This window comes from Polistes canadensis, unplaced genomic scaffold, assembly GCF_001313835.1.
Source record: "Polistes canadensis isolate GaletaPanama2010 unplaced genomic scaffold, ASM131383v1 scaffold_55, whole genome shotgun sequence".
Classification (NCBI taxonomy): Eukaryota; Metazoa; Arthropoda; class Insecta; order Hymenoptera; family Vespidae; genus Polistes; species Polistes canadensis.
In genome coordinates this window covers 169,947-195,412 of record NW_014569602.1, presented here as the reverse complement: position 1 = coordinate 195,412, position 25,466 = coordinate 169,947, and the positions used below count along the sequence as shown (strand labels likewise).

Sequence of the window (25,466 nt, the reverse complement as noted above, 5' to 3'; positions counted from 1 at the left end):
TCTTTCATCGGATCGTGAGTCGCTCTCTCTCTCTCTCTCTTTCTACGCACATTCGTCTATACAATACGCATAGAGAGAGAAAGAGAAAGAAAGAGAGAGAGAGAGAGAGACGTACATCGATAGAGACATATATGCACATTGAACGCGAACCGTATACACATACCGTCGTCGTCTTTTACCAACAGTTTTATGTAAGGCCTTCGAGAAATCGTAATATAATCTGGCCACATAGTTGTCCTGAAAACCGCGCGCGGGAGATATGAAAATTCGAACGTCACGGTGTCGCATTACCTGCACGCGGACCAAGTCTCGTCTGGCTACTATCCGTTGATTCGTTTCGACGAACGCACCCGATAACGAAGACAAATCACTCACTCCCCTCTGTGCGTGTTCGTGTGCGCGTGTATTGCTGTTCTACGAGAAACGCGACTGCTGATCCCGAGAAGAAAAAGAAAAGCTATCAAAAGAAAAGGGAAAAAAAATATGGCGCAGAAGATACGTCACAACAACGACGACGACGAAGACGACGACGACTAGAAGAGTATACGCATACACGTGTACGCATGTATGCATACATATAAAGCGCGTATTCTTGGTGAGCGATTAAATTCAACGACGATGTCGAGTCACCGGATACATTTCGTTCAAGGCCAGAAAGTAAAAAGCCTTTTCAGCCGTACTTACTTACATACACAACCACCTCGAGCTAGTCTCTTTCATTCTCTTTTTCTCTCTAACTGGTACGTTTGCGCACACATCCTCGCGACAGGTACGTTCGTAGAGTAGAGGCTCGATTCGTGCGCGAACGTATCCACTCTCTCTCTTTCTCTTTCTCTTTCTCTTTCTCTTTCTCTCTTCAAACCCGCCTATCCTCATCGTTCGCTCCACAAAGCAAGTCTACGAAGCGACTAGTTACATGATCCATTCATTATATAAGATATAAGAACAATCGACTCTTCTAATAGATGCTCCTCCATCATCGCGAATCCGAAGGGCATGTTCGCATGTACCGCGCATGCTTTCTATTCCCTCTCTTTTTTTTCCAACTATTATTTTTATTATTTTTTTCAATTATCGAATATCTAACGCGCACGACTAACCGAAAATTAACGCACTTTAGAACCGCGCGAGAAAGTGTCTACTTTGACGAGAACTTTACTTCTTTTGAGTATTTTAAGAGAATATATATATAGGTATTAACGTGCATGTTGCGTACAACGCAAATAACAATGTCACTCTCTTTCTCTCATCTACATAGAAACAGACATTCATTTTTTCTCTCTCTCTCTCTTTCTCTTCGTAATAGCCTTTATGTGCTGGTACACGACGATTCTACTTACATTCTGTTACGTAACGAACGTTCGTTTCTCTCTTTCTCTCTCTCTGTCTTTCTTTTTCGAAGGAACGACGAGACGTCTCCGCGTATTTCTTCCAAAGGGCATTCTTGTTCTCAAAAACGACGGTCTGTCGTCGTGATCGTTGTCAAGGCTTCTTAAGAGGTAGAAGAATCTAATCGAAACAACATACGTATGCATTTACGTGCTCGTTGTTCTCTTCTTCGCTTATTTGCCAATTAAGTGATAGTATTTTTTCGAAAATGAGAGAGAAAGAGATACTGCGTGGGTTAATCATCAAGCTACTAAAGATCCGATAGCTGCTGGGATTGTTAAAATGAATGACCTTTCACTACTTAAAGATCTACATACGCCCACGCTTTGTCCGCATGCGTGCATTCTTCCAACTGCCCTCTTTCTCTGTCCTTTTATCTTTCTATATTTCTATTATTTAGTCATCAGTTGTACTATGATCGTTCACTCAAGTCGAGTACTTTCGTTACATATTTTGTATCATCTGTGGTACCGGTCGTATCGTGTCAACCGTTACTTCATTTTTGATTTTCTTTTTATCAAATTCCGTTCGATATTTAATTATTCGTTTCTTTTTAATTCGCAAAAAACAAAGCAACGTTTATTGGTTTTCATTATTATTCACACATCTATTATTGATACACGATTAACAACTGGTGGTTAGTGAAACTGAATTAACAATTTGTTAATACTTCTATTCTTAATTTTTATTATTTTTCTTTTCTTTTTTTTCTTTTTCATTTTTACTCTCGGAAAATATGTATATGATTTGTTGCACACGATATTTTTCTGTACGGCAAAGAAAACCTGTCTAATGTTATCCACATAGGTGGATTCTTTTGAAGCATTAGGCTAAGTTGACCTCTTTCTTTCATAGTTTATGTTTATCTCTGTTGACGGCAACGATGCCAGCGCGTTTTAATAAAGTCAAGACCACTACTTTTGGCTTGGCCTTGCACACACACATAATATGAGTCAGGCGGAAACGAGGAACGTCGAGCGATGACCAACCGCTTCGCGAGAAACCTATTACCGCTACTATATGCGTTTCATTATTCTTTTCTCTTTATTTTTTCTCTTTTTCTCTTTCTCTTTCTCTTTTTTTCGTTTCATCGTCCCGCTACTCTCGCGAAGAATCTTTCCTCTCTCGTAATAAATTGAGTCAGAGGTGAAAACAATGTTAAAGATGCGATTGATTATATACCAATCTCTTCATTAAAAAAAAAACACACACGCACGCACACTTTTTTATTTTTTCCGTTTCTTTCTTTTTCTGTCTTTTTTGTTTATCTCATTGAATTAATTACAAAAGTCATTAGCGAGCGACTTGGACGCTAAGAACGAGCAACGTGGAAAGAGAATTCTCAAAATTATTATTACTGCGTTAATAATTTTAGAAAGTTGTTACAAAAAAGGAACTAATTTAAAAATAATCAAAATAGAAAGGAATTACTATTATAAAAATGTTAATACGTTAAAAGCTACTACTATACGCATATATTTATATATATATATATATTTTTTTTTGCTCCGTACTCTCTTTTCAGTAAATGTGGAGCAATCAAGCAGCTACACAATAAATTCTTCGCATATTTCATATGACGCTCTAATTTCTTTATAAACGCGTTCCACAATACAAAGAATTCTTTTTTATCGACCTAGGAAAATGTATTCGATATGCTAAAAATATTGTTATGTTGCACGTCAAAACAAGTCTCATTTTATATTGAAAATATTCTTAAATGAACGAATGTTCTTTGTAAAAAGATAGGAAAAAAGAAAGCGAAAGAGTTGGAGGAAAAGAAAAAAAAAAAAAACTATTCTAATTATACAGATGCATCAACGTCGCCGTATCTATCGATGCCAAGCATCGATTAATTGTACAAGGCCATTATCGATTCTATTCATTCCGCACTCGTTTATCCAACTATGCTAGCTCTGCGCTAACGAGGCTTTCGTCAATAACATAACGAAACAGACGATACAATTACTTGCCTCGACCTTGGATTATTTTCGCTTTTCCGTCTTAAACCTAAAACACCTGTGCCATCATAGATTTTCATTTATTACGATTTAATCCTTCGCGTTATATTAGAATAATTGTAATTGTCTACAAAAATATATTATACACTTCATGAAAATAAAACAAAGAATCTTATAAACCGATTGTCGTGAAACATTGAACGTAACGATCAAAGGGGGAAAAAATCATAGTTCTGTTGTAGAGAATCTTCGTAATCGATTGGAAACGTATGTATCGATAAGTAATAAGAAAAAACGAGGATGTTTTCTTATCGAGGATAAAAGTAGCTAGCTTGGCGATATATGATAGGAAAAATCATCATTCCCGCGTTAATAATCGTCGTATCGAGAGTTAGCGCGTGTTTTCTCTGCACCGTCACCGTAACAGGATTCGCAGGTAAGAACGGGACAGGTAGGAAGGATCGAGTCGATTGCATAACGCTTTGAAAAAACCGATGTAACTCGTCGGAAATCGTCGTTTAGTGATACAGTCGCGAGCAACCGAGCGCGAATAAACAACAGCTATATGTAATCCTTATAGAGGAAGAACGAATGATTCATAATTTCATCGCTATCAAAATAAAATATGTATTATATACATATTATTTGAATATATGCATTCATGTTTTTTTATTCATTGTAAAACATATTAATTAGAATCGAAAGATGCTATAGTTCGGATAGCAATGGGTAAACAAAAAAAAACTGCCAATTTCGTTCCAGATTTTGTTCGACCAACTGTATTGAATCGTTCTCTTCTACATGCCGACCATATTACGATTGCATCGTTACGTTCGTCCTCGATCAGTGAGTTTCAAGTCGACAGCCATCGATATGATCGCCTTGGTGAAAATAATGCGAACGGTGTAAACTACTTTTCTTCTTTTCTGCGTTCAATAACGCTCAAGCGATTATCTTACCCACCGACCTTACGTGCTAATCGCACTCTCCCACTCATTTTTACTCTTTTTTTTTTGATAAAGAGACCAGATAAGGAGAGTCGAAAAGGCCAAAAACTTTCTTCTTTCTTCTTTTACTTATTTACGTAACGTTTTGTACACACATTTTCTTTCACAACACTTGTTACATTTAATTAGTTATATTTCATTTTTTTCTCGACCCTGATAATATGAAGACCAGAGTGTGTAGTGTACGAATTGAAAGACATTTTTAAGATTTTGTCCGATTTTTTCTTTGGGGAAAAAGAAAAAAGGATGTTCATTCTGTAAGGTCCATCTTCTATTCTCGGTAAATGAAAGAATGAGACGTGAAGCGAGCACCGAAGGCTCTAGTTTAGAGAGGGTGTGCACTGCTACACTGCTACATGATACTTTTATACGCGTCCACGGCGTGTTCTAGACACTTACGTAATCTCAATGATCTCACATTGTGGGTGTGGGTGGGGACCGGTCGTGGTGTCGTGCGTGTTCGTTCCCTTATGCACGTAGCGAGTTAGAGAAACATGTATATGCACGTTGCACACAGATATTAATACACGTCTTCGAAATTTCCCTTCGTAACTTATTTTGATGTCTCCTTTCATTTAAAAAAAAAAAAAAAAAAAAAAAAAAAAAAAAAAAAAAAAAACAAGAAATCATCTCTTTCATATCTTTCACGATTTTGTCGTCATTTAAATGATCAAATGACATAAATACAAATTACGCGTATAAAAACAAACGTATCTAACGCGATTCGATATCGAGCTACCATAATCGGTGATATTATGTCAATTAACGATTCTACGTCGAGTTGTCGAGCGATAAATACAAAATTGTCTAGAAGATTTGATTTAAATTTAAGATTTCATTGTAATTATGGACGCGAATGTAAAAAAATACATGAAAAAATGTATGACACGGTTGGTAGATTGTAATCGACTGTGTTTCTGACGATTCATATGTTATAATTTGGAATGAAACATTTTCGGGAAGAATAAGGAAGGAAGAAATGATCGAAAAATGATTATTTAGGTCGTTCGTTCCACCACGCGACGTAACCGAGCGCCCGGGATGAATGATTAGCGTATGTCACAAGAGGGGAGAGAGGACGATTGCGAGAGATCGTTTGGAGTAACAATGCCGAAGGAGAAATTACGTCGTCAACGTCGATGTTGGTCGGTTAGGTACGCGCGCACGCACGTACCTAAGTAACACAAGAAAGTTCCGACTAACTCTTATTGCGTCTTCGTGGATCTGTGTGCGTAAATACGTACGTGCATGCGTGTGTCTGTGTGATGTGAAAACGACCGAGGCAAAATATTATTTAGGTACGTGTACCAGAAGCATTCATTTTTCTACAAAGAAAGAATCGAAATTCAAAATTGGATAATATTTCTAACATTTGAATAAGAACAACAAAGATTTTTCCTTCAAAATTTATTCAGGAATTTCGAGGCAAAGGTAAAAGTGGAACACTTTCACTATCAGGAAGGGGTCGAGATCCCTGGGACCCAGGGTCATTCGTAACTCTTTAGAGATACAATTCGCATTGTATTCTCAACCGTAACAAATCTAATTATTCCTCCCAAAATGCTCTCATTTTCTATTCTGGACTATTTGTAAACGGGTAAATGACCTAGGCGAAGATATTCTCATTTTCTCTAAAATATATTTCTCTTATTTAACAATAGGATTCAACTGTAAAAGAGTATTCAAAGAAACTTTGTTGATTTACGAACCCTTTGTAACAGTTGCATCATTCAAAAGAACAATTCGATTATATACGCATGAATTGTTTTTATAAATATTCATTTGGGTGAAACGATTAGTTTTGTTTGATCAATTTGTAACGTTAGGTTAGAAACATTAATTATATTACGTTCAATACGAACGAGAACGCATGACATTTTCTCGCCATTAACAAACTACTCAAATATCCCCATGCATGAAATAGTATAAAGGTGTAAGAGACGAGCGAACACACAGCTTGCGAAGGAAGAAACGAGGAACGGGCGAATTGTAGCCGTCGGATGGAGAGTTGTAAACGCGAGTCAGCGATAGATGAAAGTGAAAGGGAAGGTAGAAAGGGTTGCCGGAGGTAGAAGTATATACACCTTGTCGCTCTCTTACTCGGCTCTTACTCCGCTTCGTACATATATAAGTGTATATATACTCGACTTATAGCCGGCCCAGCACTCTCAAGATTTACAATTGCCACGCGAGCCAGAACGGGCCAGAAACGAAGGAAAATACCACCGGAGACCGTGTTTCTTTTCCTATTATGGCGACCGAAAAGAAACAGAGAGAGAGAGAGAGAGAGAGAGGGAGAGAGGGAGGGAGAGGGTTGGGGGGCTAGAAAAAAGGTAATGAGATGTTAGACGCAAACGAGCGATCTTCTTTCTTTTCGTGCTACGAATTACTAATCTTTTCGTCGATACTTTGATTGCTTCGTCACTTTTTCCTTCCTCTCTCGCCTTTAACTTACAAACTAAGATTACGTACTTTGGTATCCTATGAAAGACAGAGAAAGAGAAAATGTCAGGAGGCAGCAGAAGCTTCGCAATGCAGGAGAGGTCGGACGGCTCGATTTCGATCGAAGAAAAAGGCTAAACGTACTTTGCGCGAGTTCTTCTCCCCCCCCCCACCTTCCCCATTGATTGCGATGATATATATTTAACGATCGTACAAACGAGGATCAACCTGGGATAATTAATTAGCTATTTAGAACTATTTATTAAATTGTAATTCTTTTTTTTTGTGCATATCGCGTTAAACGAAAAAGCGATTAGAGTTTGTCCTTTATTTTTTGCCTTTCCAAGTTACGAAGTAAGAAACGTGGCCGCCGTTCGATTGATATGAGAAAGAGAAAGAAAAAAAGAAAAGGTGGAGAACCAACGTCGCATTTCGTACAATCGTAAGAAATTTCATCGAGCTACGCAATCGATTCCAATTCGGTGAGCCTCTCTCTTTCTCTCTCCCTTTTTATTTATTTATCTATTTATCTATCTATTCATCTATCTCTTTATCTATCTTCCTCTTTCTCTTTCTCTTGATCTTTTTATTTCTCGGTGGCAAGTGAAAGTATATCTACCGTGAGTGGAACATTTTCGCCTATCCCATTAAAATCACTCGATCGATTCTTCGGTGACACAATAATTTACTGGCCGCGAACACGAGGAATACGTGGTTCGAGACGGTAGTGCCGTTTCTAAACCAGGAATAGAACGCCGACGCCTTTTAATAGCCTTACGGTGTTACACAATTCTTAACATTCTTCTTGTCTAGCGTGAAAAAAAACACATAACATATAATACTCTTATATATATATATATAATATTTAGAGTAAAACATTTTCATTTTCCATCTCTTTTCCAATTATTTTCTTAATATTGCGTTCGACAAAACAAAATAAACATTATCTGCAAATGTATACCGATCTCTATACAATTATAATATATTCATTAAATGAAAAAAAAATTAATGTATTTACCATAAAAATGAATGTATACGCGAATAGAAATACATAAAAACGACGTATACGTTGGCGAATAAACTTAAAGGTATTTACAAATGTGATGTCCTTGAATGCAATTAGAAAGTTGCATTACATACAAAGAAGCAAACATTATCGGAAAAGAAATGCAGATGGGTATGATAGAAACAGAGAGAGAGAGAGATAGAGATAGAGAGAGAGAGAGAGAGAGAGAGAGGAAGAAATGCATCGAACGTCGTGTTCATCGAGAGATTCGCAAAATAAAAAAAAAAAAAACGTGCAAGAACAGGAATGGGAATAGAGAACTTCCTCTTCGTCGAGCTCACGGTGCAAATTGCACGCGCAGATTCCCACGGTGGGAGATAAGACTGCAGGAGATAAAGAAAAGAGAGAAAGAGATAGAAAAACAGATAGAACAGGGGGAGAGAAAGAGAGAGAGAGAGAGAAAGAATGAAAGAAAGAAGAGTGGATTCGAAGGGGAAACGCGGGGCAGGGAAAACGAGGAAAAAAGAAAAAAAAACGGGAAAAAGGGAGAGAAGGGAGCCCGTGAGACGTACAGTGGGAGGAATGGAGGAACGATGTGGGAAAAGAGGAAACTAATCAGAAGCGGAAGTACGCTTCGCCGCGGGCCGAGGCCTTGAGAAGTATAGTCGCCGACGTAGCTTTTAGTTCTCTTAATTGCAACTTCATTTAGCGAGTTTTACCCTTTCTTTCTCTCTCTTTTCTTTCTTACTTATTTATATATATATATATATAAGTATATCTTTTCGCGCAAACGTCGCATCGTGAGAGGGAGCACAATTTATTATCTATATATATATATAATATATGTTCTTTATAGAGTATAGGAAATCATTAAGTTACATCAAATAAAATAATAAGACATAATAATAATAATAATAATAAACAATAGAAAAAAAGGAAGGTAAGCGTTATTATATAATAATAAAACCGTTGCAACAAACTGACAAAAAAACGGAACGTGTAATATAAAAAAGAAAACGGAATGCGCCGCAATGTAAAAGATATTTCCTATATTTAAAAAAGCCACATAAAATAGAATTATAATTGTAAGAAGATTAGATTAGAATACTGTCTACACATTACTTAGAATTTATAATAAATAAAAATAAAGATACGTGCGTGAGAAGCTGACAGAATTCACGACAAGATTATTTCTGTATAACGGGCGATACAGTAGATATATAATATTTGTAGAAAAGAAAAAAAGAAAGTAACTATTCAAATAAATCCAATGTTTAGTGCAAATATTTTAGAAAAAGACTAAAATATTCCGAACAGAATGTTGCCATTAATTTTCCCAATTCGTAAACTGAAGTATAGAAGATTTGTGACTTCAAGAAAAAAGAACTCGATAATCGCGTTGTATGTTAATTTAATTAATTATCTACAGAAAGAGAAAAATAGTTAGAGAAACCCAGACAGTTATCAAAGATTATTTTTGAAGAAGAGAAGGAAAAGAATAGAGAACCGCGAATTGCGAATTTAAAGTAATTCGCGATATCGTCGACTCGAACCAGGCAGGCATCGGCTATTTTTATGGCTTCGGGAGCGTTCATTCATAAACTCGATATAGTACTTGGAGACTCGAATGGCACAAACACGAGAGAGCGATCTAGCAAAGCGATGAGCTCGCTTACGTATTTATTTGTATACGCACATCGTACATGACACATATAAACAAACGCACACGTGTACTCTCGCATTTACGTATTATACTCGTATGTAGTAATACTGGATATACGTCACTTATCCGAGCACTCTGATTACGGTTATCTTGTAATACCTACGTTAATGGCATCGCGGCACGATAATCGACTACTATCATTAGTGAACACATAAATTCTTATCTAAATTTAGACGAGGCGAGAATTTAGCGTTTTGCGTTCCTATGAACAAAATCTTTAATCGAGATTTACTCATCAGACGTATACACATCCATCGTCAGGTGGCGACAACGCTAGCGTAAAGAATGATCGCAAAGATTCGAGTTAGTTAATACGCAAAGTTGTTATACTCGTGCGTTGTTTATCGTAGTAGACGCCGCGAGGAGGAGGAGGAGGAGGAGGAGGAGTCGAGTCTGGTAGGGATGTAATCCCGGTTCTTAACCTCCTCTTTGGCTGTGACCCAAATAAAGAATGCAAGAGATCGTGACAACTCGTTTGAACGATTATCGCGTAACGCGCGTAACGCGCGTAACTTGCACGCTCCGGGATCGAGCTTATGGAATGAAAGGTAACACGCAAGCAAGCCAACTTCCAGGAAGGAACTTTTTTCTAACTAACTTTTCCCTTCCGATCGTTTCTTCTCCGTTGGTTCAATCGTTAATCTCTCAGCGACGAGCAAGGGAGACTTTTCTTTTGCCGATCTGCTCCGACCGATCAGCTCCGACCGATCAGGATATCCTTTCAAGCCAAAGCAGAAAATTATTCGAAGAAACGGCGCGAGTTAGATAGCAAGAAGCGCCATTAAATTGGACTTACGTAAAGGGTACGCTCAATTGGACGTGATTCAAGATCGATTTCCACGCTTCTACTAGTTCCAAGACGATGCACTCGATGATGCTTTCCTTGGCTTTAACGAATTACGATTTAACTTTTCCATGACGTTCTATTCTTTAAGATCACTCTTAAATGCCGAACAATTTTCTCTTTCATTGCCTTCCAAATCTTATAACTACATTATTCGTATTCGATTATACGAAAGAAAATTTGGCACTTGGCGCAAAACGTTCATTAATCAAAGCCAATATTGATTATTCGAAAGTAAGCAAGACGTTTAACTTTGTCATATCAATGTATATACAAATTAATGACTCGTTTTGCTAAAATATTTCACGAGTTAATCAAAATTTGTCATCGCTCAGATCAGACAAATATATTCATCGTAAAATATTATTCTATCACCGCGTTTGATTCGTTCTTATTAAATAAAATAAACGACAATGTGAGAAATGAGAAGAAAATGATAAACCTATGGAGGGAGTGCGTGTGTACTGAATTTTTCTTACCCATATAAAATAACTATTATTTTATACACACATTTATATTGCCAAGCGTATACTCTTTATAGGAAGTGTGTTATATAATCAAATATCAAGGTTGTATGCTAGCGATTGGAACGATTAGGAAAATAAGAAAACTCGAGGATGAAAAATCGTTCGAGCGAAGACGAGAAGTTTTTATTTACGACGGATCCTTTTTATTATCTTCATCGATAGTTGCTCCATCCAACTCGATATCTCGATCAAACAATTATTTCAAACCTTTTTCTTTTTTTTTTGTTTCTCTATTTTTTCCTTTCTTTTCTTTCTATTAAAAATTCAAAAGTCATCTACGCGATGAGTAGTCATCGTTGTTGTCGTTCGTTCATGACTATTTATTCGTTCGCGGCCTTTGAGTATGATTACAAAATCACGTGGCATTTCACGTTCCAACTGCATAACTTTCTATCCATCTAACCGAATCGAAGGTGGACGGCCAAATTCATACTCTTTTTCTCACGAGACTCGTTTCTTCTTTCTTTGGTATATCTCGCTATTTAGATAGCTAATATCTAATAAATCTTGTATCGACTATCCTATATATACAAGAACGTTCGAAGAAAAACCGCGTTGTAATAAAATAGGAAATTAATTATCGTTCACGCGAGGACAAGTTGGTTTTTTCGAAAAGAAAAAAAAAAGAAAAAGATGAAAGATCAAGATGAAAAAAAGATATCGTGAAAGAGTTCACACTGGACAAATTCCTTTTTTCGAGTTGCCATATAATCAAGATAATATATTTTAAAAGAGAAGAAGACACAGAGTTGAAATAATATAAGAGAAAAAAATATAGGTGGGTAGAAAAAAAGAAAAGGAAACAAAAATAGAAAAAAAAAAAGAAAAATAGAAAAAGAGTTAACGTTAACTCGGAATTTCGACCTGTTCACCTTTTCGAATCCAATCGCGATTTTCATTTGCAACCGATCGTCGACGACGAAGAAGAAGATGACGAGAGTGTGGATGCAATTCTCTGTATGCATTGACGAGGGTGGGAGATAATGCCCAGGTGAATACGAAATGGCGAAAGTAAAGACGGTTTTTCGAAGACGTGCGCGCGAAAGAGCTCGACCTTGACTAGAGATCGCTTTTTCTCTCTTATAGTTGCGAGAGAGCTGTCGACTATGATGAGGACGACCACGCCGTTCCGTTCCGTTCCTTTCCTCCTTGTTTTTTTTTTAACCCTCTTTTATATTCTCTCCTTATCTTCTTTTTTTCTTTTTTTTTTTTTTCTCACCGCCTTCTATTTTATTCTTCTCTTTCTTGACTAATGGTAAGATAAAAAGGAATGTTACGTAACCGTACACGTATATAAGTTTAATGTAAAGAGAGAGGGAGAAAGAGAGAGAGAGAGAAACGTATAGGAACAAAAAAATAGAGAAATAGAGAACGAGCTATACACCACACTTTAACGTAAAACTATTACGTATATCCTATATATATATATATATATTATATTACGTTGCAAGAAAACAAACAAAATAAAAAGTGATACATAAAAAATACGTGACATGGATATGCATACAAATCTTACGTGAATAGGTTAAAATTGCTAAAAGATTCATGGATATCAAAAGTAAAGAGAAATTGAAAATTAATGAGATATAATTTGTCGCGGGGAAAATAAAAAAGAGAGAGATGGGGAGAGTGAGAAGAAAGATGCATGCATACGAACGAGAAGAGGGGACGACAACAGGGGACAACCGTGGGGCACGGTTGAACTTGAATTATATGCCCAAGAAGAAGAAGAAGAAGTCTCGTGACTTCGTTGCACGCTCGTAGATTAAAATTTCACTTCGACCTACGATATTAGAGACGTTTCCTTTTCTCGTTATCCGGTTTATTGCATCACACGTTCCTGTCCCGTTGGCATCGAAACGCGCGTAACGCGAACGCCTGCCTACTAGGAACAAAATTTCTTACGAGATCTATGGGTAAAAATCCATGAGGTACAGAATGAACGCTTAGAAATTCATTAGATGCAAAAATACTCTTGCGTTTATATAATAAGATTTCTAAGAGTTAGGAATAACTCGGCAAAGTAGTATCGGTCGACGTCGATGCTCTTTCGAAAGCTCGATTTATTGCGAAATTCTGACGCAGAGGGAACACGGTCCTTTACTTTTACCCCATCGCGATTTCTTTTATATACTAATATTATATTCCAGTAGATTCTTTCACGAAAGGATTTTTCCATTCGCCTCTGTTTGTTACGAACTTATGAAGAATCGTTAAAATACGAAGATAATTGTTATTTATCGTACAGTCACGGGGACTCGTTGCCACTTCTATGCGTTAAGATTATCTTTCTTATCTTCTATGATTATTCCATTATATTTTCTATGGGATTGACAGGGAAGCGGAAGTTTCTCTCCGAGAAAATTTATTCGTATTCCCATCGGAATGTAATAATATAATGAATTACAAAGTATAAGCAAGAAAAGAAAAGGAAAAGGAAAGGTAAGCTTTCTTACAAAATATCAAGCTCATTTCCGAGGTTTAAATATCGACGAGTTTCATTTTAAATATTGTTTTCAACAAGCATCGATTACCGGGGAAAAATATTGTCGATACGTGTTCAATATTTATAACGAATAATGCATTAATAAAAAATTATTCTATTCCAGTATTCTACTTTGAATATGATTATTTTCATTACAGTCATATTTTTATTTTCCGATTGTTTGTGCAATCAATAGGAAGAATCGAGATAAGTTTTCTAGACGGCATTTTCGTTTTAACTCACAATTAGATCGGATTACTCTTTCATTTACACGAAGTCTAAAACCCAAGAGAGACAAAATCGGAATGTCGGTGAGCCAGCTTTGCGAATCGCCTTATTATTATCCGCAATGGCTCGACGACGATTTGTCGTTTCGTTGACGCTGCCCATGGTAGTATTATCCAACTACGGTCAAATCGATCGAAGAAACGGCGAGTGAGTTTTTCGATCTACCTTCGAAAGAATTTTTTAACGGCTCGCAACGAAAAATCTAACGTATCGATCGTCCAGTATTAATTGGCAACGTGATTCGTATAACGGGTCATAAAATGTAAGAATTAACGCGCGTGACTTAATAGTCACGCGAACAAAATCGTAAATCGAAAGGTCGAATCGATCGGCGTGAAAATATTGAAAAAAGAGAAAAATAGGACGGGGGAAAAAGAAATAATGGGTATAGATCCTTCGGCGAAGAGATCGATCACCGTATTTGGCGCGAATGACGTTGCGAAACAAGTTAAATCTAGGATGACCAGATTTGAAAATTTAACGCACGATCTATTGTGTCTAAGAAAATGAAGTAAATCAGGTACGTCAAATATATTTTAGCCCACGTAACGTGTTCTTCTTGCCAAATCGATGATCGCACGCGTGTTGCCAGAAATTCGATAACACTTAGTAAGAATTTAAGGTAGAATTTTTCTTCTTACGATACATAACATCGTTATCTTTAATAGGGGGACAACTTAATAAATAAAAGTATAGACATTTAATTGATAAAGTCTTACCTCACAATGTAAGTCCTCCATTTTGTCGACGGGGATCGATCGATCTGTCGATCGATCACTGCCAACGTTCCTAAATTATCCGAATTAAGGTCGGTTGAATCGAAAATTCACGTCCCTCAGGATTCTTTCGAAGAATCTCGAGGCATCCTCCAAGCTTCGTAATAACGACGACGACGACGACAACGATGACGGCGATCTCGCTGGCACGTGATGTGAAACATTGAAACACACCGTTTTATACTGATGGGCGCACAGATATATCACTCGAATAATAACTCAGTTTACATGGAATCGTATTGGCACCCGCGTCGTCACTTAAACACACTCGATAAAAATCGGACGTTAATCTGTGAACACTTGTATCCTATGGTTCCTCCTTGGTTTGTACGAAGATGAAATGGGAGGAAATCGGCATCGGCATCGGCAACGATAGAAGAAGACGAGAACGATAGAAACGAGGATGGAGGTAGTTATCTTCGGTCAGCTGTTATTCTCGGTCCTCGGCTCTTCATGGTCGCGAGCACGTGCTTGGAAGCTCGTAACGTAGTAGCGTGCGGTCTCTTCCGGGTGTTCTCGAGAAGATCGATCCTAGGGGGACCACGTTCGAGGAAACGTCGACGAAAATGTCTTCGTCGAGGAGAGAAGCTTTTTCCTTTTTTTTCTTTTCCCCCTTTTTTCTTTTTCCTTGTTTGTTTGAACGGGGACTAGCACGGCGCGGACTCGAGCGTCCAGGGTCAACCGGCTGCCGCTCCGGTGCTACGCTGCTGCCGGCACTTTTACCCGTTGTGTACTCTCAAGGACTCGGAGGTGACTCCTATTCCTTTCTCTTATCCTTTCGCGCGCGCGCCTTTTTTATCCCGCTAACCTTTTTAAGTGCACTTTTAATTCCGCGTCGCGGCCGCGTGTCTCCGCTCGCGCGCGCGCGCCAACCGATCGAACGAACCAACCAACGGCCTCTTATTGTCAAGTTATCACAGTCACGTATACGCGCGGACGCGCTCCGTCCTATTTCTCTCTTTCTTTTGATTATTTTGTCTCTGCCAGGGACTGTGTCGTCGTCTCTTCCGGAGAACTCGCTTCTCCGGATGTGCCGAGAGGTCTCTTCTACTACACCAACTTTCTTTTTCTCTCTCTCTGCTTCTTCTTCTATCTCTCTCTCTCTCTCTCTCTCTCTCTCTCTGTCTCTCTCTCTCTCTCTCTCTTCGCTTCTCCTTTCTCTTCTGGTTTTGTAATCCTTTTTACGAAACGCTTCTGCAGGCCGACTACTCGTGCGCCGCCCGTACACGAGACGGCGAGTAAAAGCAATGCCTGAGCACTGTTTGTAGGAGGTGGAGAAAAAGGAGGAGGAAGAAGAAGACGAGCCACCAGAAGAACTCTCCTCCGGGGGACGTTATTCTCCCCGGACTAAGAGACGAAGATGACAACGATGACGATGACGATGACGAGGAGGTGGAGGAGGAGGAGGTGGAGGGGGAGAGGGTTACCGAAGAAATATCGTTGACCTTGAACGTTCACATTTCGAAAGGCTCGCGGCATCGAGCCGGCGAAGCGGTCCTAGCATTTCCATTGCTTTTCCTTTCCTTCTTCGTCCTCTCTTTCTCTCTCTCGATCTCGTCGTTCCGTTTCGCGAGCGAGCTCGCAACGTCGTTAATAACCGGATCGCCAGCCGCGTTTCACGACTCAACGAGCCAGAAGCATCGTTACGCAACGTTACCGAGGAGAACGACAACGACAACGACAACGACACGGCTAGGCTACGTCCACCACAACGCGATGACAATGATGATTCCTTTTCTACTCTTTCTCTTCTATTTGTATTATTCTTCCAAAAGAGCTTCCTTGATATCTATAAACAGGTATCCTCAATAAACAATGTTGAGAGGTGAGGGGCGCGCACCCGCGCTAACCCTCTACCTCCTACCTCTTCGAAAGTGCGAATATGAAATAAAGAGGGAGAGGGAGAGAGAAAGAGAGAGAGAGAGAGAAGGCGAGGATGTTTTCGATGATGAAAAATACGTTTGGCGGGGGTGGGGGTAGGGGGAAAATATGGGAGAAAGAGAGAGAGAGAGATCCACGAGATCGGATTTTAGCGCTCGACGGTGCGCTCCGCACGCGCGCCAGCCGAACTCGGCGGTTTCAACTTTTACTTTCAGGTCTTACACAACGCGCGGCCGCTCGTTGCGCTCTACGTAAGCGGCACCCGAGCGTGCACAGAACAACCGTGCACAGAACGATCGTGCACAGAACGACCGTGTTCTCTCGATTCTCGAACTTTGACGGAGCTCTTCTTTCTTCCACCTTTTTCAAACTATAACTGAACTACATATATATAATATATTATCCCTCTTTAATTCCGTTCTGTCTGCCTCTTTCTTTCTTTATTTATTCGACTTTCTCTTTCTCTTTTGTTTTCTACCCGTTGTCGATCAATTCAATTTGTCGTTTGTACACAATCTATTTCGTCCCGTTTATTTTTCACTTTCTCTCTCTCTATTTTGCCTTCCTTTTACGCAACCTTTTTTCTAAGAATCTTCTTTCAATTCTTTGAAAACGTTTACTCTGCTCCAGATTTTTGTTTTCATTGATATTGTTTTCTAATCCGTATAATGGGGTATTTCTTTGACTAAAATTCCCTTTCTCTTCTTACTCGTGATCGTTTCCAAATCAAACCCCTTCCTTTATCTTGTCCTTTGTCAAATCGATCGTAAATGACCTTTATGCGATTTCCTTTTTGTTCCCTTCCCCCTTTCGTCCTTGTCGCCCTAATAACTTTGTTCCCTATACCTCGAAGATCCTTTTACTCTTTCATTCCTTTTAACGTGTCACTTGCTTTCGGTATTTATTCGATCGATCTTCTTTTTTCTAATCCTTGAATATCCTTTTCTTATTTTCTTTTCGTTTCATGGACTAGTTTTTCTTGTCACGAATTTTGCTCTCAATTTATCATACCTCTTGTGTTTCTTTTATGTAAATATAACAAACGGACGAATATATTACGAAATATTCGAAAAGAAAAGGGAATTATTTTTCGAAATGTATCAGCAAAGTTGTACGTATGTTTAAAAGATTTGTTTGACACGTGGTATACGTCCACCACGCGCGCCCATCCAATTCCGAAAGGAGTTTCGCGCGCTCACATCAGTAGAGATCCCTGGACGATAGACGACGCAAGATCTTTTCGCGGTCGGTTTACAAATCCACGTGCTCTCTTGGTGCCGAGGATTACCAAATGGTGAATAACTAACTGACCGATGACAACGATGAAAACGAACAGAAATAAATATTCCTTTTTCTTTTTTTTTTTTGTCGAGGGAGCAAGCGCTCGTTCCCCGTTTCAACAGACAAGACAAATAAAAATAACAAGAATAGTAAACAAGTAGCAGCACACAGTTAACGCGAATAGACGACGGCACACACTTTTCTCTACTAATACAACACTATCTCGGAGTCACCTGTCGCAAGTTAAGACGGGAGGAAGAGAATGGCACAAGCACGCGCGAAAATATAATCATAGGACGCGCGTACTGTTGCTGCTGCTGCTGACGACGACGACGACGACGACGACGACGACGAAGTTTTCACGCGCGTGATCCCTCTCTCTCTCTTTCTTTCTCTCACTCTTTTTCCTTTCGTATGACACACGCACTTACGAACTTACTTCACTCTTTCTTTTTCTTTAGGAGGACTTGTTTAGGGAGAGAGGATCTCTTCCGGTCTCCGCGGTGTGTCTCACTGCTACTCGCTCGGTCGTAACTTTTGCGCAAAGCCGAGACCCTCTCTCGTGCTCTCTACATCTCTCTCTCTAACTCTCTTTCTCTTTCTCTCTCCCTCTACCAACAGAGTACGGCTCCTCTCTCTTTCTTGCTCTCCCTCCCTCTTTCTCTATCCGCTCGGCTCCTAGGTAAGCGTTGAGAAAGAAAGAGAGAGAGAGAGAAAGAGAGAGAGAGGTAGAAAGAGAGAGAGAGAGAGAGAGAGAGAGAGGGAGAGAGGGAAAGAGAGAAAGAGAGAGCGGGTAGAGCGCTCGACAGGAGGTGGTGCTTGCTCTGCCACTGCTTCTAGCACTGTTCTTGCTGGTGGTGGTAGCCGTGGTGGTGGTAGTGCAGTGGTAGTGGAGGTGCCGCTGCTGCTGCTGCTATCGCCGTTGTAGAATTGGTGATGGTGATGGTGGTGGTGGTAGTGGCACACGACGCGACGCGCTTATCCGACAAGAATGAACTATCCGCGTGTGCGTCTACGTTCAGTCCTACGTTTACTATGTGTCCTCTTATATATGTATAATAAATGCTTCTAATGTATATGAGCGCAAACGTACGCATATATTGTACGCTATACCTATTCGTTGGTGTAAGTCTACGATGTTACGTCTATCGGTGAGAGACGGTGGTGAAAGAGAAGAGAGGCCAGGTGGGCCCCGCTCGAGATCGAACCCAAAAAGGGTTGAGGGTCCGAAATGTGCGTCTCTCTCTCTCACTCTCTCTCTCTTTTTCTCTTTCTCCCTCTTTCTTTACCGACGGAATGAATACCCGACGGGCTAGAGAGGCCTCCTCGGTTGGTTCGTAAAGGGAATCGTAATATTCCGAGTAGTATACGAGTGAGTCCCATCTCTCTCGACGATCTCTTTCTCGCGACCGCGTACGCGCTCTCTCTCCCTCTCTCTCTGTACTCCTCTGTTTTTCTAACACTCCCACCATCCCAGTCCACCCTCTCTCCCTTTCCCCGGCGTGTGGTGCTCTCCCTATTACATTACAAATAGCTAGCTAGCTAGCTAGCTCTTCTCTTGCCTAGGCCCGCTGCGCGCTTTCCTCCTCTTTCGTACATACATACATACACATATATCCGCGGAACAAACGCAAAACTGTGTTCGCATTAACACCGTACCCGCGTTTTTCCTGCACATGCATTCGACTTGATAACGGACCGCGTGTTTCTTTCCGAAAGGACGCGCCGAAAATCCCGCGTTTACGTTCTCCCCTTTCATTGGACGTACTTGCTCGAATAAAGCTTTTCTTTGTCTCTCGGCAATAACGTAATACGCTCGACCTATGGTTAGACGCGGTCATCTCTTACGAAACGTAAGACAACGTTAGAAAAATCTATTCGGGAATACTTCTTAGATCTTCTTCTTCTTTTATCTCAATCTCATAATCGGAAGAGACAGGGTTTCATACATTTAAATACAAACATAAATAGATACTTACATATATATATGGGACAGCTTAAAATCCTTCCTCAATAATTCCTACTAGAAAGGATAGAAGAAACTACATAGTATTCTAGCAGTCAAGAATTATTTTGCTATCTTTCTTTCTTTCCCTTTCTCCTTCCACTTCCACTTCCGTTTCCCGCCAATCCTCTTTCTTCTATTCCCTCTTCTCGTCTATGGTCTCTTTCCGACCTCCTCCAAACACCTCAATTCAAAAATTTCGACCTCTCTTTTTCTTATGTCTTATCTTTATTTTTATTTATTTACACTTCCGTTCCCCTTTTTCTTTCATCTCTTTATCGTTTCTTTTTTCCTTCTTTTTTATCTCTTCGAATTTTACTTTTCCGCGAGTCTAAGATTTTCAAAATATAATAAATTCTCATTTTCCCCTATCCTCTCCCTCACCCTCTCCACTCCCTCTCCCTCTCCACACCCCGCCCCTTCTCCCACCTTTCTATCGCTCTATCTCTCTTTCTCCATCTTGATTTCTTTTTCCACGACCATCCCCGACTCCCTTCGTCTTCTTTTTCTCTCGTCCACCATTCCTCTACGACTTCCTCTCTTCTGCGTTCCCTTATTCTCCTCGTGCTCTCTGTCCCTCTCGTCGATTCTTTTCCTTTCTTCTCGTTTTCCGTCTGTTAGAACTCCCGTAGCTGATCCTCCCATCGTCGTCTTTCTCCCGCGCACGTTATATCGCGAGGTTCTTCGTTCGCTCGGAAACCGCAAGTCGAAATGTTTCGTTCCTTCCTTTTTTCCTATTTTTTATCTCTCTCTCTCTCTCTCTCTCTCTCTCTCTCTCTCGCTTCTTTTTCTTTTGCTACTCTCGACTATAAGTTACACCGTTCGTTCTCACATCCTTTTCTCCTTCTCCTCCTAAGAAGGAGGAGCACGTTCTGTCTCTCTCTCTCTCTCTCTGTTGCGCATGCTTTCTTTTAAAAACATGAGATCGCAACGCGGCGTAACTCGATCGCGTTTAGTATTATATATGTATATGCGCAGAAACGAGTCAAAAGAGATCATTTTCATCAAAGCGAACAAAATTCTCTGTAAACGTTTAATTACCCGTTTTTTTTTATTTTTTGTTTCGTTTATTTAATAAATTTGAATGAATATTAATATATAGTGATAACGGTTATCTAATAGTTTACGATGATAATAGGTATTTAACGATTTTAATTAAAACTCGTTGTCACGGTTTGTATGAATATTAAATTCGGATTATTAATATAAACAATAGCTGGCTGCTATACAATTATAATTTTGTAATCGCATTGTTTAACGATTTATGCAATGCAAATAGACGTACAAGAAAAAAGTAAAACTCACTTTTTGAATATTAACGCGAGCTCGCAAATAATGAGATTTCTTTATTTTATTTCACGAAACGTCGTAATTCCATTTTTTCTTCCACCCCCGCGCGAATGAACGAATGATCAACAACGATTGAGAAGGACGAAAAGGATCAATGACCCCGTTTGACGATCACCGACAATGCGTTCGATTCCGTTCACCACGGTTCCGAGCTATGGCTATTCGCATATATCCGCGAATTATGCCAACGGCGTGGCGCGGTGACTATACTTAGGAACGGTAGACGAATTTCATTCGCGAAAAGCAGCCAGTCGAAAGGAGGTCGGGGGAAACAGCTGATAGGATAAATATTCAACTTTCCTAACTACGCTGACTAAAGTAATTATCAGACGGGAGAATCATTCGATGTGAAATTGGTTATAAAAAATAATACAATCTAAAGAGAAAAAAAGAAACTAGAAATAATCTCATACACAATATTATTTATTCATTATTAAATTATTATTCGTGTTCCCCTATATATTAATTTGTTACAAAAAATCGAATTGGCCGATTTAAAATATTTCTCACGAATAACGATTGATTGGTGGTTACATATCTAAATGTGTGCAAAGGATAACTTAGAGGTAAATTTCTAGACGCATTATTGATTAATCGTTTGGATGAAATCATAATTTTTCTTTTTACGTGCTAGATCAATCAATTATCTTTTTCAAATCGATCGTTTTGTTCGACGAATGATTGAAGGAAGGAATGCCATGAAAAATGTCTATTTTTCTATACTATTAATTTAATCATCGATCGATGAGAAATCGGTAACCTTTAACGAAGGAAGAACCTACCCAACTAGGGAGAAACGAATATTGTTCGTCTTACACTCCGCGTTCAAAAGAGCGTTCCGTGACGTTCGTTAATTGCGCGAAACGTTTCGATTTTTGATTTGAACAAATGGAAAAAAGAAATTTAATGATGTTTATATATATATAATATTATAATAAACGGAGCTCGTGCTTAGTTTTCCAAAAAATCGATAAACGTTTTCATATGAATAAAACGAACGCTACGTAAATAATCGGTTCGATTTTCTTGATTTATGTTAGCATAACTAAAGAAAAATATATACGAATAAACTTAAATATGCTTACATGTATCGTATACACTTGTACATACATATGTAGATATTTCTATATTATGTACGCACGATGAGAAACAAAAAGTCTAGTATATTGACAAGAAATTCAACGTTATGACTAATATGAAGTGCACGAGTTAAACTACAAGTAAAAAAAAAAAAAAAAATACAAAAAGAAAAAGAAGGAAGGAAAATATCGAGCTATCTATCGCGTTCGCGATACTGTTTATTTATTTATGGTGCGGTCTAAATTAGAAGCGCGTTGAGAAGGCCAAGCGACTTGCGTAATCGCTGCAGGGAGCAACATGCTGCTGTTTATCATTACTCGTGAAAGAGTTGAAAGAAGATAAATAGATAGATAGATAAATAGAAAGAGAGAGAGAGAGAGAGAGAGAGAGAGAGAAAGAGAGAGAGAGGACCATCACAAGGTCCTCTTCCGTTGCGTTGCATCGCAACACTGTACGTGCAATTAAAGTGTATTGTGTTTTTATTTTTACATTCGCCACACGAGCGGCCTCCTCTCTCGTTTATCGCATTATTCTTCGGTATTTTTCTTTCACTTATCACGAGACAGCTAAATATTCAATACCGAATATAAACTCATGACAGAGGTAAATTACACGTATACGCGTAGAGATTTTTAGATATAAATCAATTATAGAAATATAATAATATTTAAGGAGACGAGCTTTTGAAAGTGTTCATTATTTCGCTAAATATCGTTTTATCTTTCTCACATTGGAATGTATTTATAATTTTAAAATTATAACTATTTGTAAATTGTAGTAATAAATGTTTCGTATATAATATTGTTACTTATTACTCGGACAAGAAAATTTATTTACCCTTTGAAAATGTTCACCTCATCCTGTACTTACATGCATTGAGTTCGAAAATAGAAAGAAAAAAAGAAAAAAGAAGAAATAAAAGAGCAAGAGAAAGAAGGGGGATTTCGTTGTTCTCCGGAATCATGGAACCACCTTTGCATTTTTTTTTCTCTCCACCCTTCGCTCCTTTCTTTTCCCTTTCTCTCTTCTCTTCTCTTCTCCCTTTCCCTTTCCCTTCTATTCTTTCTCCAGCGAACGTTCAACGTCTCTTCGCGTCGTCGTTTTCGTCGTCGTCCTCGTCCTCGTCCTCGTCCTCGTCGTCGTCGTCGTCCCACGAGAACGTAAAAGTGAATGAGAGAGAGAGAGAGAGAAAAAGAAAGAGAGAAAGAAAGAAAGAAAGAAAGAAAGAAAAAGAAACGTTCGTCGGTGATCGTACTTGCACCTTTCTCACAAGGCAACGCGAGTAGCCTAGCTATCCCTTCCTTCCACCAAGAATCCCTTTCACTCGAATTTCTTGGAGGGCAGGAGAACGAAGCAAGAGAGATATAGAAAGAGAGAAAGAGAGAGAGAAAGACACCGAGATCCAGTTTGACCGTATAGGTTAGATCCTCGTTGGACTCTTCGCGTATATTTCGAGGTGGTTCGTTTTATTGCGAATCCGGTTTGCTCCCTGTGACGAGAGTGGAGAAAGAGCTGGAGTACAGCGAGAGGAACGAGCAGAAAGAAAGAAAGGAAGGAAGACGGAGAGGGAATAGGGAGGGGGAGGGGGAGTGGTTGGTGAAGGGGTACGGGGGAGAAGGGAAAGGAAGAAAGAAAGAGGTAGAAGGGGTAGAGGGAAGGAAAGACGTATTGAAAGAAAGGGCTAAGAGTGCGAGTGAGAGTTGTTAACGTGGGATTGGTTAAACGTAGAAAAAGAGACAGACATAGAGACGGGAAGTCGTGGAAGGAGGAGGAGGAGGAGGAGGAGGAGGTGGGGGAGGAGGAGGGATCTTTCTTCCGTCGTTTCGCCAACACAACAAATACTCGTTCCCTCTTTTCTTTTCTCTCGATGGACTCGTTGCCATTGCCGTTGCTCCTCTTTGCAATTGCATTAGCTGTTACTACTTCCGAGGATAGAAATTGCCTTGGCTGTTGAAACTTTTTAACGAAAGTTACAACGTTGGGGGAAGGTGGTGGCCACTTTCAAGGTTGCAAGCTTCAACGCCCGTCCTCTACCTCAACGCAATTAGCGTTCTTTCTAGTCATGGTCTTTTTATTCGTTCAACGTCTAGAAGAGTATTATTTTACATTTCTTCCTCCTTCCATTTTGTCGATCTAACGTAAGAAATTGCGCTAACTCGTTTGCGTTCTGCGAGGGAACGCGGAGGAAAAAACAAATAACGAGAACTATCGTTTCGAGAAATGACGTTTCGTTTTGCCAATCGGTTTTTACATAATTACACACTGCTTTTGTCTTCCCATGTGACGACTAATGTAAGACTTTTTTTTAGTTTGTAATAATGCTGATCAACGCATTGCGAATGTCATGCGCAGTACGCGTATAAGTTACTTTTAATTATTCATTCGTTCGCAACAACGTAATAAGATAAAGAGAAAGAGGGAAAGGAAACAGGGTCATCCTATACGGAGGAAACAAGTAGTCGTCTTATAAATCGATCGAGTAATATTACCATTTTTTATAATGCCACCCAGTCGTTACGTTATGAACGTATACAAATACAATACATATATTTGACATAGTCATGGATATAATATTCTCAATAAAAATATAAACGCAATGCAACACGACGAAAATCTTTCCTTCTCTCATTTGCATTGGCTCATCTATTTAAGCATTTATTTGCGTTCCTAGTAAAATGTCAGCATACCAGGCTCGTTAGCGAGCTCGAGAAGACGAGCTTCGGTTGCTTCAGCTTCGACTGACAACGCAAAGCTTCTTCGTAAGAAAGTTTCTTCAACAACAATCGTAAGAATTTGTTGGATCTAATAAGTGTTACTACGTACAACCATATCCCATCTATTTTATATATCCCATTTTTTCCACTCTTTTTTTTTTCTCTTTTCCTGACAAGTTACAAATTGTTTTCGAACGCGTTAAATCGCTGAGAAAATCGTTAAAACGATAGCGTTATTAGTTATTATCCTGTACGACGTTTATGTCAACGATTCGACCGAGAATCGTAGGAGTCTGTTCGAACGTACTCTCGTTAATGGAAGAAAATGCGATTGCCGCTATCATCGCGCAAGAGAACGAAGTAATAGAGTGTAGTAATAGCTCACGGGCTGATGTCATTCGGTAACCTTCTACTTTGCACGTACGGTGTGCCACGAAGAAACGCGCGAGAGTCCGATACTTGAGAAAAAAGAAAGAAAATTCAAGAAAAAAAAATACATCGTTCTATCATCTCTCTTTTCTTTTATTTCATTATATCAAGCTAGAAATTAATTCGATAAACTACAAATATAAATATGTGTACAATATATTTGTTTAATGCAAAATAATCACATTATACATTTTTTTATTTATTAGATATCTTTTATTTTTGTTTGTTTGTATATTTTTAAGAGAAATATACGAAAGAACTCTTTCGATTAACATATT

General features: G+C 39.1%; 1 protein-coding gene across 1 annotated transcript in view; it reads right to left on the bottom strand.

Moving 5' to 3' along the window:
• LOC106785721 (transcription factor Ken 2) overlaps positions 1-18,640 on the bottom strand; it is a 26,258-nt gene extending 7,618 nt beyond the window's left edge. The window contains exon 1 of the mRNA XM_014746406.1: positions 14,392-18,640. Within this exon, the coding sequence (XP_014601892.1) occupies positions 14,392-14,412 (21 nt within the window). The 5' untranslated portion in view covers positions 14,413-18,640. The remainder of the gene's footprint in view (positions 1-14,391) is intronic.
• Positions 18,641-25,466: the final 6,826 nt, after the last annotated feature.